This window comes from Dermacentor albipictus, chromosome 2, assembly GCF_038994185.2.
Source record: "Dermacentor albipictus isolate Rhodes 1998 colony chromosome 2, USDA_Dalb.pri_finalv2, whole genome shotgun sequence".
NCBI lineage: Eukaryota > Metazoa > Arthropoda > Arachnida > Ixodida > Ixodidae > Dermacentor > Dermacentor albipictus.
The window spans coordinates 111318486-111333258 of NC_091822.1; the positions used below are offsets into that span (position 1 = coordinate 111318486).

Genomic DNA, 14773 nt, shown 5'->3' on the forward strand with positions numbered 1-14773 from the left:
AACATTTCGTCTATGCAACAGTGGTATATATTACATGTGAGACTTAATCTGGAAAAAGAGAACTCTGTCAATATGATGCTTAATCTCTGGATATTCTATGAAAATACACAGGAGTGAAGAGGATGTTTTGTTTGTTTTAGCATTCAATGAACTAATCTAGATGAAATTTGCAGCATATAAGAGCGAAAAACTAGCAATTACTGGACGTATACTTTTTATTTGGACCATAGGTCTTCTTATAATAAAAATTTCCGATAATCAGAAAGTTATGAAAGAAAGAAAGGAACCCAGTTCACAAATCTGAAACTCAACAACGAAAAGCAATGCATTCGACTTCTGTTAAGTTGCCCTTGATGAGACCTCCGAAAGTGATCGAATTATCCGGCAGGTCAAATTAAACAAATTGCAAAGAAAATGCCAAAACACACAGCTGATTTTGCAGTAGTTGCCCAATTCTAACAAGCCCCTGAGTCAAACGTGTGCCCACTTTCTATGACTCCCAAGTAGAACAATAACGTAGAAATGATATTAAAGCTCCTAAACAAAGTGAAAATCTGACAGGCACCGGATTTTTTAGCAAGAAATATTGTTGCACAATGGCGGCTAGTTTTTTGAAAATTAGCTTCGCCACATAGTTTCTTAAAGTTAGCTTCGCCGCATAACTTCCCGTGTTATGCGGTAAAGCATACATAAGTTGCGGAGGCGTTTTTGGTTTCTTGTACGATTTCACAACGCAGGCAATTTTCGGCCCAATTTTCTTTTTTTTTTTGAAGAAGAAAGGCGCGTGCTAGAAACGGGTATATGCCATAAACAGCCATTAACGACAAGAAAGGGGGGTTAACGGATGGGCCCGATTTTTGTTAGTCATATCATAAGAAGCCAAGAAACACTGACACCAAGGGCAACATAGGGGAAATTACTTGTGCTTAATAAATGAAATAAAGAAACGATAAATTAATCGAAATGAAAGTGGAAGAAAAAACAGCTTGCCGCAGGTGGGGAATCTAGTTCTGCAGTTTCGATTTAACGAAGTCCACATGCCTCGCATGCATGCACGCTTGCATTTTTGATAAGCAAAAAAGAAAAGGAATGCCACCCAACAATGAATTGACTATTGGGGTGCATTCTTTTATGTGCAAGCGTTACCAGCGAGTAGCAAAAAACATCGACCATCGAGTGCAGGACAGAATGCAATGCTCCACTATTTGTTGTGCCAATACAGGAACTGCATTGGACCTGCACCTATCCACTACACCCTTGCAGTCTTGTTGTTATGATTCCAAATATACGCTAGTGGTCAGTCAACGCAGCAGAATATGGACTGATGTAAAAGTAAAATAAAAATAAAAGTTTATTTATTTGAAAATATGCACCACAGCAATATGTACTTGTCACAGAAAGGCACAGGAAAAACATGAGATGCTTGTTTTATGACAAAAAAATATCATATCAAGAGTACTAGTTACATTTGTTACTGACAGGTGACACTTCAGCTGCTCCGCCACTTCCCTAGGGTCACAACAGTGCCACCTCTTAATGACAAATGGAACTATTCTAGCTACAAGATTTTCAGTCGCTAAGAAAAATCCCACTTTCTTCTATGTATTGCTGCAAAAACGACATATTGATATGGTTTATAATTTTTGAAATGATTAACATTTTACTTTTTCTGTTACTCCTGAGTCACCCTGTACATCATTCCTTGGATTTCTATGGTCAGATTGGTTTCAAGCTAGCCATCCCACAGACAACCTCAACAGGACATCTAGCCTAGTGATCCAACCAAACTTAAGAGCATGGGGGCATGGTCTTCACCCTAACTCGCTTTTCTCGTACATAATGGAGACTGACCTGGATTCTGCATTGTAGGAGATATTAAAAGGAATGAAATGCACGAATGTTTGTTGTTTCTTTGTGTATTTTCATAGAGAACAGAGTCGTTAACCAGCAAATCTGCAACGATAGTATAGGTGGGCAGCAAGTACGTCTTAAAGAGCTATAATAGTTGGCGTTCAGTAATGAACACACCCCGCAACTCGGGTGCGCGAGATCACCTGCCTTTTGCATTAATGCCTTGCATCGGCAGTGAAAGTCGAACCACCACCAAACACAGACCACGAAAACGGGTGAAAGAGCCTGAGAAAGCTATTCAGTATGCACTTTAAAAGGCATTTATATGCCACCACCACCTACAGACAACTCACTTCTCCAAAGGTTTGTCTGCAATCCCCTGAGGCCCTTTGGATGGAGTGGAAGGCTGTGTAGGAGGAAGCTGCTGCTGTTGCTGCTGCTGTTGCTGCTGCTGGTATAACTGGTCAACAACTGCAGAGATGCTGGAGGCACTGCTTGTTGTTGGAATCTCCTGCTTTGGCGGTGCAAGGCTTGCGACACTATTAGGTACAGGCTGCAAAAGGAATCAATATCTACATAAGTAAAAGCAAGGTAAGCTTGCTCACAAAAGCAAACAAAGTTCAGTTCAGGTCAATTGTGCTGAGTGCCATAAACAGCATCCTATACTCCATAACTACTTTGTTTAGTGCATAACAACAGACACAAGAAAGTCTTTCTTGTGTCCGCTGTTTTGCGCTAAACAAAGTAGTTATGCTAGAATAGCAGCTTGCACTTGTTGGTTTTCCATCCTGGTGTTAACAGGAGACGAGAGGACACGAGACGAGAGGACGACAGCACAAGCGCTGAAAGTCAGCGCTTGTGGTGTCGTCTTCTCGTCTCGTGTCTCGTCTATGTTTTGCACTGTTAACACCAGGAAAGGAGTTATGGATTTGCACCAACTAGCCTGCCAACGCATTGTGCTATCCTGTACTCCATTTCATGTTTAGCAGGCAACGCTGTGGAAGCTGCGCAAGTAATGCGGTCGTAGAAGTCTCACTTTGCACGCTTCATAGTGCAGTTGTCCTTGATCTGCAACACCTTCTATGGAATAAGTGCATACTTCATAAACACTATAGGAGTCATGCACTGATGTCGTCAAGGTCGCGCTACTGTATTACATCCAACAAGGTGAAAAGCTGCTCGTTATCTCCCACGGCACACTGAAAGCTGTGAATAGGACCACAACATGGCTCCGTGTGACGTCACGTGAACACTCCCTATTACATAACTTGCGGATATAAGGCTTTGCCAAATCACAAATTTTGTACCTCTGCGCTTCCAGTATGCAATGCACTTATGCTATGGTCACAAATGCAGGTGGCGGCCGCTAGTGGCAGACATGCGCCACTCTACGCATTCAATGGTAAGTGGATTCAGATCTGCCATGCCTTACATCTAATAATTAGGTCGTATTTCGCAAGATAAGAGTATGAGACTTAATGTCAGATTAAATTAAATGACACATGCGTTTATCTTTCGTTTAAAGAAACGCACCATGTTTTAGGGTGAGAATACAAGCAGGGAGAGAAGGCTAGAGCCTTCGTGCTGTTGCCTGCTATGTATGTAATGGAGTATCAGGAAGAATGGGGCTAAACATGCACATATGCTTAAGCCTACCCTGACAAAAGAGAGGAGACGTATCATATTTATTCTAAGGCACCTTCGACTGTAATATGCACCCAGATTCTCATGCTTTAATAAATGATAAACGATAAATGCAACATTCTTGATATACCACAAACTAGTTTTTCCTGGTAAGAGAGATAAAGTAATGACAATTTGTCACGACTTTACAAAAGAAAGTTTATAGCATCTGAGCTACAGTGAACCGGGCATTGCCTATTGTCACTGCCAGAGGCCTTCTTATCCCTAACAGCCCCAGAGCATCTCGTTTTTCATGCCATCTATTGCATTTGAGATGTCACATTTCTTAAAGGGTCCCTGAAAGGATTTTGACAACGTAGTACAGTCAAATCTTGTTAATTCGAACACGCTTAATTCAAAATTTCGGTTTATTCGAAATGACACTGTGGTCCCGTGAAAGTTATGTGTATTCGAATGGGCAAAACGGCCAATAATTCAAACGCGCATGCATTTGCGACAGTTAATTCAAACATACTGCGCTCCGTCAATGCTCTCAGCAGTGTGCCAAATCACATGGTGGCACCTCCGATTAGCATTGCTCTGATCCAACTAGAGGAAAAGCTTAGAAGAGACCCCTCAATGCCGCGGGCAAAGAAAAAAAAAAAACATGGCGGAAATTTGTGCGCAGGCTTGTGCAGACGTGCATCCCCAATTACTTCTGTTAGTGACGGGTGTACTGTACAGTCAACGGCTGGTTTTCCGGACCCCCAATCTTTCGGACATGCCCGATAATTCGGACGCCTTCCCGGCAGTGTTATACCCTGTAGAATCAGTGTAAGAGAATGTCTGAAATTTCAGACTCAAACAACCTTTCCCGTCCAATTTTTCGGACTCTTTATTATGACCGCAGGTCCGAAATAGTATTAATTGAAGCCACCGCCACCGCCATTTTGATTACCTCGCCGCCTCAGGCCGCCGGCCTCGCACGCACATCCGCTGGCAGCCGTAGCCACACTGCGGCAACACTAGGCCTAGCTACTTCGACGTTCGCTACCAAGTTCTTGCTGTTCACTGACGTGTTTTTAATTGAAATAATTTGCCGCTGTTAGCAATGGTACCGATTCCACCGTTGTAATTCTCGCCAATGGCTTCGGAGCGCGGAAAGCACGACGATTTGCATAATGCGGTTTCCATAAGTCAGCTTCTCCCCAATACGGCAGTCTTAGGCGGCAAAGCATACCAAAAGTTAGAAGGGGCAATTGTTACGGGACATTGTATGTTTCCTTGAATTATACACGCGTGCACCCGCCGTCTCTTATCACAGTACGAGCAAGATGCGCCTAATAGGAGCACTGGAAGGCCTTTAGAGCATTTCGGATGTGCCTGTGGTGATTTGAGCTCTTGGGGGCAATAAAAGACATGCATTCGTTATTTTTTTTTTTTTGACGTTTTCGCAGTCCAATTAAGGGAGTCCGAAAGATGGGACGTTGAGTGTAGTTTGCAAACACGTGTGACTAAATATTCTGGAACTTCCCATTCATGTTTTAGCTCAGTTCGCATGCGCCACTGCAAGTAAGTCCTCCATTCAATTAGTTTCCTTTAATTTGAACTTTTATTTCGAACGAATTTTCAGGCCCCCTTCAAGTTCGAATTAAGGAGATTCGACTGTAGAAACGAACTGAGTCATTAGGGTAGGTCCTTCTGATCATTAAGTGACACAAATATGTGCTCCGCGAGAGCGTGTAATTTATTATAAGGTCTTAAATATGCGCATTGCTACCGATAGCAGCGACGCCATTGTCCCGAGTTTTCAGTTCCCTGCTACGCTGCGGGAGCGTGTGACAACAGTTGGTCGACCTACACGATTGGCTACCTACGTTGCGTCATTGGAAATGCTTGAAATATGCCACTGCATTAAGCTTATTTTTAACACAGGGTGTCTACCAAGTTCACATTTCCAAATTCCCTGAGGTTTCCAGGTTTTCCCTGGGTGCCTTTGCACAATTCCCTGAGTGATGCAGAACTATGCTGTATGTCAAGACGGCCTGAAACCATATCGCCCGATGCTGTCACTGTCTAATAAGCATGTGAAAAAAAAAACGATTCAATGCAATTTGAATACTAAGGAGTAGTGTTCATGTTATTCAAAATGAGAATAGAAGGGAGGGGTTAAAAATGCACCGCAGATAAAATGTCTTCGAAAAAAATTGCAAATTGAGTCGGACATTCTCAGATACGAATAAAAAGGAGATGCATAGAGAAGCAAATATTTTCGAATATGAACTATTTCTATCAAATGATAGCAAGCTCAGTGGCATGAAGCCCGAACTTTGTCACAATTAAGATTCTCTCTCAACAGCTTGTAAGCCAATCTCGACTGTCCTGACATACTCGCAGCCCGGGCACGATGCCTTAGTGCTGTGTTTCACTGCTTTAAAGAGTTTATTTTGGTTTGGATGAGGGGCACCTATATCTTGGCATCAGCCAACACTTTGTTTTTGAGCTCAAGCTCCTTCAAAACGGCGGCAGCACGCTTCCTTTCCCGTTCATTCCTCAATGCGTAGGTCCTTTCTGTTCTTGCCCTCCTTCCGCCACTCGTCCGCCCCACGCAAAATTTGAAGCATCTTCTTGGCCAGTTGCACAGAACACCTCCGATTGTTCAAACTCCCTAGGGGCCGCGAAAACGTCCAAAAAATCGGCGAGCGGGAAAAAAGAAATGCATGTCATGTACTACACTTAGGGGCTCAAACCACCACAGGCACATTCGAAAACTCTCTAAAGGCCTGTAGGTGCACGTATTAGGCATATCCGTGCTCGTACTGTGACAGGAAATACCGGGTTCACGCGTGTATAATTAAGGAATACATACTGTGTCCCGTGGCAATAGGTCCTTCCCACGCTTCTTATGCTTCACTGTAATACTTTTGTGTATGCTTCACCAAGTAACATTTCTGTATCTAGGCGAAGCTGACTTTCGGGAACCGGAATTATACAACGCACCGTGCTTTCCAAGCTTCTAAGCCAATCGCGAGGACCACAAAGAGTCCGTGCCATTGCTGACAGCAGCGAGTTCTTTCAATAAAAAACACGGCACCCAACGGCAAGAAGCTTCATAGCGAACGTCGAAGCAGTTAGGCCTAACATTGCCGCAGTAGTGCACATGGCTACGGCTGCCAGCCAATCTTTGTGCGAGAACGCCGGTTCGAGGCGGCGAGGTAATCAAATGGCAGCGGCGGTGGCTTTGATTAATGCCGTTTCGGATCTGCGGTCACAGCAAAACGTCCGGAAAATCGGACGGCGAAGAGTTTTTGCGTCCAAAAATTTCAGACGTTCTGATGCATTGAATCTATGGGGTACGTGATGGCGGTGCCGTGAAGCTGTCCAAATTAGTGGGAATCCGGGAAGTCGGTCGTTGACTGTACACTGAAAACTCCTCCGGCCGACAACAGGGCGTCAAAGGTGATTCATTACGATTTCTCTGTGTACTCGAGCCAGCATTACCGCGACTTTCGACCCTTTCATTAAAATTACAGCTAATTTTCCCTGATAGAGGCACAAATTCCCTGAGTTTTTCCAGACTACTCAAAAACCCTGAGAATCCCCGGTTTTGCCGGTTGGTAGACACCCTGTAACAGCGTATGTATGCATAGTAATTTGTGTACCCTTAAAAATAACTACACAAATGTAATAAATTTAGATGCTACAACTAATGGCAACTTTTAGCCTGAGAATGAGCTGTCTGTTACTGCTCTGGCAATGGGGCAGCCAATGCGGCACAGAGAGATTCTCACATCAAAATAGGAACAGCGATGTCTTCTTTGGCACCCGGAACATGAACGGCACCAACGCTGTATTACGCTCGTCTTGCATTGCCAGTGTGTGCAGGGAGTAAAGTGCAGTGACTAAACTGGAGAAGACGCGAGTGCTGCAGGTCAGTGTGAACACCAACCTTCTTGGTCCATGCAGCCATCACCCGCAGTTTTGAGTTTTGAAAACAAAGTCGCTTTCAGCGGTAACCACAGGTTCAGCATTTTTCAGAAAGCTAATTATTAGTATATAGTAATTTGCCAAGAACGAAAATAGAAAAATATCCAACAAGCTGAGATATGAAAAAGAAGCATTGCAAAAGGTAGTTGAATGTGCTTTACAATGCGTTAAAATGTCCATCAGAAAGCTGCCATCTTGACCTAGACTTTGGTGTAGTGGTGCCATCTTTGCCTACCACGCTGAAAGTGTGGGTTCGATTCCCGGTGGATTTATTCTGTCTTTTCCCCCTCAGTATTTATAATTTATTAATTAATTTATTTATTTTGTATTTTATATTTATTTTATTAGCGAAAATGCTGTAAACAGACCGTTTCACTAGACTGCTGACGGCTGCAAAGAAATGTTACGAGCGTAATAAAGAGACAATCGTAAACACACATATCAGATATTTTCACGTTACAGGGCAATTATCAAACTGAAATAATACTGGAAACAGCTACTTCATAGTTTGTACATTGTGTACACTCTCGCAGCAATGAGGCAAACACCAACGGCAGCATCCGTCTCTTATTGCTTCCTGTAGCATTAAAAAATAACAACAAGCCAGCGAACATGGTGCACAATGCTGATGCGCCTGCATCCAACGCACATAGTTCGTCTTTAAATTTCACTCCATGTAGTCCCAGCTTAACGATAAGTACGGTGTAGAAAAGACACGCAGGAACGCACTTGTTTAAAATGAACTGGAAGTAGACAACACTCGCGTCACTGCTTGAAGGAGACGGGACATAGCGATGGCCGCATGGTGTTTTTTTAAATGTTAAGGGGGAACGCCATGGCTTGAGGGGAGGATAATGCTTAACCCCTCATACCCACGTTATTATAGCATGTTGACACAAAAGTCTTGTGAGAAAGCATTCCTTGAGAGATACTCCCTGTGTCTAGGTGTACGACAAAAACTGTTTCAGAGACCCTTTAAATGTATACCGACTGGTTAACAGAAAGCAACCTTAGCCACTACAGCTGTCACAATGTGTGGATTTGATCGCGAGAATGTTTAATGCCAACGACCACAGCTTGTCGCTACTGCAATTATGGTTTTGTGGTCAAATTTAATGCGCGCACAGACATTTCGTCAATCTTTCAGTGAGAAATATGCACATTAGAAACAAGTAAATATGGTACGTTGCATCACGGAGGCAATATGGCTAAATACACTGAGGGCATGGCTCACAATGTTTGTAGATTGGCGTATTTTCTTCGCTGGCTTAAAGTCATCATCGTCGTCATCCATAGGTGGAAAAGAAGTTCGAACAGGCTGCACCTTCGCTGGTTCACCTGCAAGTTTTTGCAAAGCATAGTACTCATGCCTCAATACATACATGCCACAGTCCATAGTGAAGCGAAAAGCATGACAGCAATAACAAAAATTACTTGGCATTTATAGCTCGCCAAAACAGACCACAGCCTTTGGAAAAAGTGCACGGGCCACTACGCGTGTGACTGAGGGCCACAACTTCCTATTGATTACTTTCAACAATCTGACTTGGCAAGCAGACCGATTAGCAAAACCTGTGGAAGAGAACAGAAGGAAAGAAATTTACAGGCCCTCATCAACGCCTTTTACAGTTCACGTGTTTTGCATTTGGGACACTAGAAAACATGCACAGCATCAATACTGCTTGCCAGTGGACTTGGAGACTGCGGGTATAAATACACAACAGCTGTCACAGCAAAATATTATTGGCATATCAATTAGTGCTTCCTTTTCTTCTTGTTCTTTGACATGAAAAAATTATCATCAAAGCAGAAAAGTACAGGAACAGCGCAGTGCACGTAAGACAGCCCAATATGCATCCATGGTCCCAAGCCTGTCAGCATAGAATAAAACAAAGCAACACAAAAAGCATTTTATACAAACCAGCCAATTCCTGTTTGGCAGGTGTCATTCGGCTTGCCTGGATGACGACCATCTGCTTACTTGTCTTCAGCTCAGGCAATGACAGGATTGTGTTCAGGTCCAGTGCTCGGTTGGTGCAGTTGCGAACGACGACATATTTTGCGCCTGGCTTTGGGGATGCCGGCAGCATACCTCCAAGGGCCACAGGAAGATGGGCAGCTAAGGCAGGAGGTAACGCAGGCGACGAACTTGCCGACACAGACATGTGGCTTGTTGAAGCAACAGCCTGGCTCACCATGACATGCTGACTTGATACCAGCATCCCCTGATGGTTTGATGGCTGGATTGCTCCACTCGACACAACGCGAGATGGACTGTTTGCCTTTTCGGAGAGCTTGCTGGCCAACGTCACTCCTGGCTCGCTTGCTGCCATGACAGAATGATTTGGGTGTGTGAGGGGCTTCACAGTTTGTGGCGACTGCTGCTCCTTCAATGGTGTGGCAGAGCTCACGCCTCCATGCACCCTGGAGCCTTTGCTTGCGGCACTGCCCAATGCCACAGCTATGCGTCTAGGATCATTCAGGGGAGTGCCTTCCATGTCATACTGCCTGGCTGTGAGTAAATGAAAAAAAAAGAGAAGGAAGACTAAGATACCAACGCCCGAAAAATGTGCAGTCACTATCAGATTAATTAGCTGAATCAGAAAGGAAGAGACTATTAGAGTTGACGAAATAGATATATTACTAGCGACTCTACCAGATGGCGGATAAAACTTTATGCAAAGCTCGTATAGCAAAACTAGCAGCTCTAACCAAGCTGTCAACTGGCATGCTGGTTTAATTGTTGTGAATTACCTATAGTTTACAAGAAAAACAAAAACTGACACTGTGCATGACTCACGAAGCCCTGCTTACAGATAGTTTGCACCTGCATCACTGCCAGAAATTCTGGGACACCGGTCCCCCATGACGAAGTGCCACCGGCAGCTCAGCTGACTCGGCAGTGAACAAGCACGAGCGTGTTTTCTACTGACGTTCTCGCTGGCCATGGTCCTCCGTGCTGTGCTTGTGTGCTCAAACCACAGCAAAATGACGAGACGGGAGTCAGTGAACACAAACCTCTTCTACCTGCCAACAACTGTACACGATCAGTGTGAGCATTAGTGCGAAGCAGCACATTTGTGGCTGACACGCACGCCGATCTGAACCCCAAAGGTTGCTGACATCTGAATGTGTGGGGGTGCCTGCATGAAGTGGGTGGCCACTTCACGCAGTGCACGGTCGAAAACATTTTTCCTCACTAAAACTCTGAGGCACCGTGCAAGAATAGCACAACAGGGAGGCCATCTAAACTGTGAGAAGAGAGGAGTCCAGGTTGGACGTCGATTCTTCTGCTGGGATACGGCGGGCACCACGAAGGCCCAGCAGGCTAGAATCGTGCAGAAAAATAAAGCACTACTAAAGATGAATAAGTGTGAGGCTTATGTGGTGGTGGTGGATGCGACGGATTGAATTGGCAATCCAGTAGGAGGCCAGCACCAAATTAGGTGGCACTTCGTGGGGGCACAGCAGAGGGTGACAGCGGCACAGGCACTCACATCCCACCCTGTTTACAGCTAATTATCCTCATTTCTGAATATATTCTTTGTTGCTGACTATTGCTGTGTTTTCAGCATGGAAAAGAATCAATTGATACCACTGATGCCATTTTCACGTTCATACGACATCTACAAGTCACATAACCAACCATTTTTTTTTCTCGAAGTGGCTGCAAGATAATGAGATCCCAGATACACCAACCCTGTGGGGAAGTCTGCTAAGAACATCTTGTCTTCAAAAACAGTCACCTAAAGAAAATGAACTAATAAATGCATTTCACTGAATATTTACTGTTTCTACTCAATGGTCTCAAATGGGAAGTTTCATAACTCCAAAGTTCTTTCCTGTAAAACAGCAAGAAATTTAACATAGAAATATTTTTCTTCATTTGACCAGTATTTCGCATGTATGAAAAAAAATGAATGAAAATGAAAAATATGAAAAATGAAAAAATATGAAATGTGTTATTTCTCGTACTCTATGAAAACACTGAATAACAAAACTTGTCTTGGGCAAGAGTTATTCTCACAACTCATTATAAGTCCTGAATAACATTCTCTCAACGCATGACAGCAATGTAAACAGAAAAATAACACGCACCAAGTGCTTAAACTTGGCAGTAGGTGGCAAGTTGAGCCACAACATGTGACTCAATCACAACAAGCAAAGGAAAGGAAACTGAGCCACGAAGGAGTAGGATTTGTCCGTGACGATATTGGCACAAATCTGTAGGACGCGTGCAGACAAGAGCACCTATGCAGGGCGAACAGTTACGAAAGGCTATGGACAACACAGTCTGCTACATCAAGGCACCTATGTATGCAACAAAAAATGTGAGTGGACACGGGAAGGCAGAAAGTGTGACTTGCCTTGCATTTCCTGCATCATCTTTTCCACCTGAGCTTGATAAATTTCTGAAATGCAACAAAAGATGGGTCGCTGAGCAAAGAAGAGAGTCGGCAGTGCACCACAACTATCACTGGCAAACATTTCATAAAGCCTCGTAACATGCAGATGAACTAAGGAAGCGATAGCCGAGCGTGCCCTTCTTATCAGCTACTTCTGTTATAGATGTAGTAAGAGCACATTTCTTTCTTGCATACATACGCAACAAAAGGACCAGAAGCAAATGGTGCTTGTTGTACCTGACAAAGGCTTCTGTACTCGTAGTTTGCAATAGGTACACATTTTGCGCACAAAATAACATGCGATGTATTATTGCAGGACAAAATTAAGGATAACAAAGTGAGGTGCGAGACACAACAACAACTGCAAAACTAATGACAGACAGTTTTCATACTGAAGCAGACAAAAAAGAAACACACAAAATGCACTTGTGCCTCTGCATGAGAAAAATAGTGTATCTTAAAAGTCAAATATGATCAATACTGGCTAGTGTTCACAAATAATTTGTTTCATAAACAAAATTTCTATAGCCAGATTCTTAAAAAGCATTTGGACAAACACCACAGTACCAGCTACTTTCCAAATGGCTAATTAACCACATTTTCTGGTATTGCATGGTTTGTTTTCAAATATTTATCAAATAGCTTTTGGCATTCCTTCAATGCAATTGCCCTCTGGCGGGATAAAGCTATTTTCTTTGTGTGTGTACAGCGTATTCTTATGCACCTCTTTTAGCAATTTACATTATTTATGTGTGGCTTTCGACAGTCGATACGTATAAAAAGTGTAGACGTGTGCAAACAATCAAAACTACCATTATAGTTTTCATAACAATGTCAATACAGTGAAATGCTTCTGCTGTGGATGCCTCCACAACTAAATTACCTCTGTAACAAGGCATGCCGTACGTCCCAGCCAAATTTCATATCTTTCATATGCACCGCATATGCCTCTACAGAAAAGCCAAAGCAAGTTTCCTTGTACAATCATGGAATTTCCTCGACAGCTGATTTGTTACTTTACAATGAATGGATGTAGTAGTTGCAGCTTCAACAGAGCTTCAGTGCTAGGTGGTTGTTAGCACCCTCTGCTAAGTTGCAGGCCTGACCACCACCTCGGTGATGTGCTCCTCAGCTGCTGGAGACTGAGGGCCAAGGGTTACATGCAAGATTCGTAAGGGAGGCAGTGCCCAAATACTGTGCCAGGGAGGCAAATTTCTATTTTTCTTCTTTTCTTTAGGTTCAACGAAACTTTCCGATATGGTTGCACCATGAATAATATAGCCCACTGGCTCTCAGTGTTCATTTTTGCAGTTTCAGGTCTCGCTTTAAGCCTGAAAAATGTAGTGGCCTTGATGAGGCTACGCACTTGGGCGCATAGAAACCTGATGCTGTACCTATGCTCCATGACACTGTGTACAAGCTGCTGCACCACCACAGTGCCAAACATTCCAAGTCTGCTGTTATCACAGATAGATTCAATATGGGTACATTTTAATATACAAGGGCGAATCGTAGTCTTCAAACCTATTTTATTTTTTCTAAACCAAATTACAGGTGCAACTGTGAAATCAGCATATCCATTCCAAGTGGTGGACCTTTGATGGAACCGCCCGGCCTTATCTGCCGGCAGCTCCGCAGCCCAGCGCTGCTGTCAGTTGTTGAAGGTGAGGGTTGTGCTTCGCAAGTCCACAGCGTATGAGTAACAAAGTGTGATTAGTTTTCTGTGGAGCAAGAGATGAACACCCATGGACATCCACGTGGAAATGCAGCCTTTGTATGGGGAAAGGTCTCTCGCTTTGAGAAGTACGAGGTGGTGGCGTTGTGAGTTCACAAAAGGCCGTGAAGACTTGCACGACGATAAACATTTGGGGAGACTGCGTGCGTCGCTGACTGACATCTCTCAAATTTAGCGCTGTGATGGGGCAAATGTCTGAACTGATGTGGGGACTGTGAAAAAATAGTGTAAGGTACGTAGAATTGTATGTATATTTGCAAATACCTGTATGCACCTTATTTTCGCTGATAAAAAATAGGGGCAAGGACTTTCTGATTCACCCTCGTATAAAGCTGTGCCTTCAATATACCGTAACTGTGCCTGCACGGCACAGCTGCCCACGTTCAAATTTAATAAAACTTGGTAAATCATTAACACGGACATTTAACTGTGGTGCAATTCTACAGTTAATGAAAACTGTGAGAATCACACCCTTACATAAAGCTAGTACACGCAAGAAGGTTGGAAATTACAGATACAAGTATTAGAAAAACATTTGTTAATCATTATGACAAGCTTCTTAGATAAGCAGAGCCTTATGTCCCCCCAACAGTATGGTTTTCTAGAAGGCCATAGCATGCAAGCTTTGTTAGATCATTTTTCTGATATGCTGAATTTGGCTTTTGTGAGCGATGAGATAGCCTGTTCATTTTTGCTTGTTGGGCATAAAGCGTTTGACACTGTGTGTCACACTATTTTGTTAAAAAAAGCTTTCATTGCTTGGATTCAGAGGGCACTTTCTACTTCTCTTAGAAAATTTTCTGCAAGGCCAGCAACAGTACGTCTACATAGGAAAATTCCGAAGCTCTCTCTCCAAACTAAAGGTCGGGGTTCCACCAAGATCAATATTAAGGCCATTGTTATTTAACTTGTAGTATGTCAATGATCTCGCCAACGCTATACCTGCTTTTGTTTATCAATATGCTGATGATACTTTTTTATCAGCGCGGGCATCAAGTTTATCCAGATGCCATTTCCACTCTGAAAACTGGAGTTATAAAGGCAGTGGACTGGTGTGCAGCTAACTACCTATATTGCTGTAAATGTTTCTACAACAGAGATTATTTCGTTCCATAACATTTACACGCGTTTCATTTGTTTGCTATGCAAATGTGAACCTGTGAACATCATG

At 43.3% G+C, this 14773-nt stretch overlaps 1 protein-coding gene across 2 annotated transcripts in view; it reads right to left on the minus strand.

Moving 5' to 3' along the window:
* Nucleotides 1-14773, minus strand: part of LOC139056043 (Fanconi anemia group J protein homolog) — a 63039-nt gene that overhangs the window by 44992 nt on the left and 3274 nt on the right. For both annotated transcript variants that reach the window (XM_070533856.1, XM_070533857.1), the window contains exons 4-7: nucleotides 11829-11873; nucleotides 9383-9973; nucleotides 8696-8799; nucleotides 2205-2404 (exon numbers count right to left, since the gene is read on the minus strand). In XM_070533856.1, the coding sequence (XP_070389957.1) occupies nucleotides 2205-2404; nucleotides 8696-8799; nucleotides 9383-9973; nucleotides 11829-11873 (940 nt within the window). The remainder of the gene's footprint in view (nucleotides 1-2204; nucleotides 2405-8695; nucleotides 8800-9382; nucleotides 9974-11828; nucleotides 11874-14773) is intronic.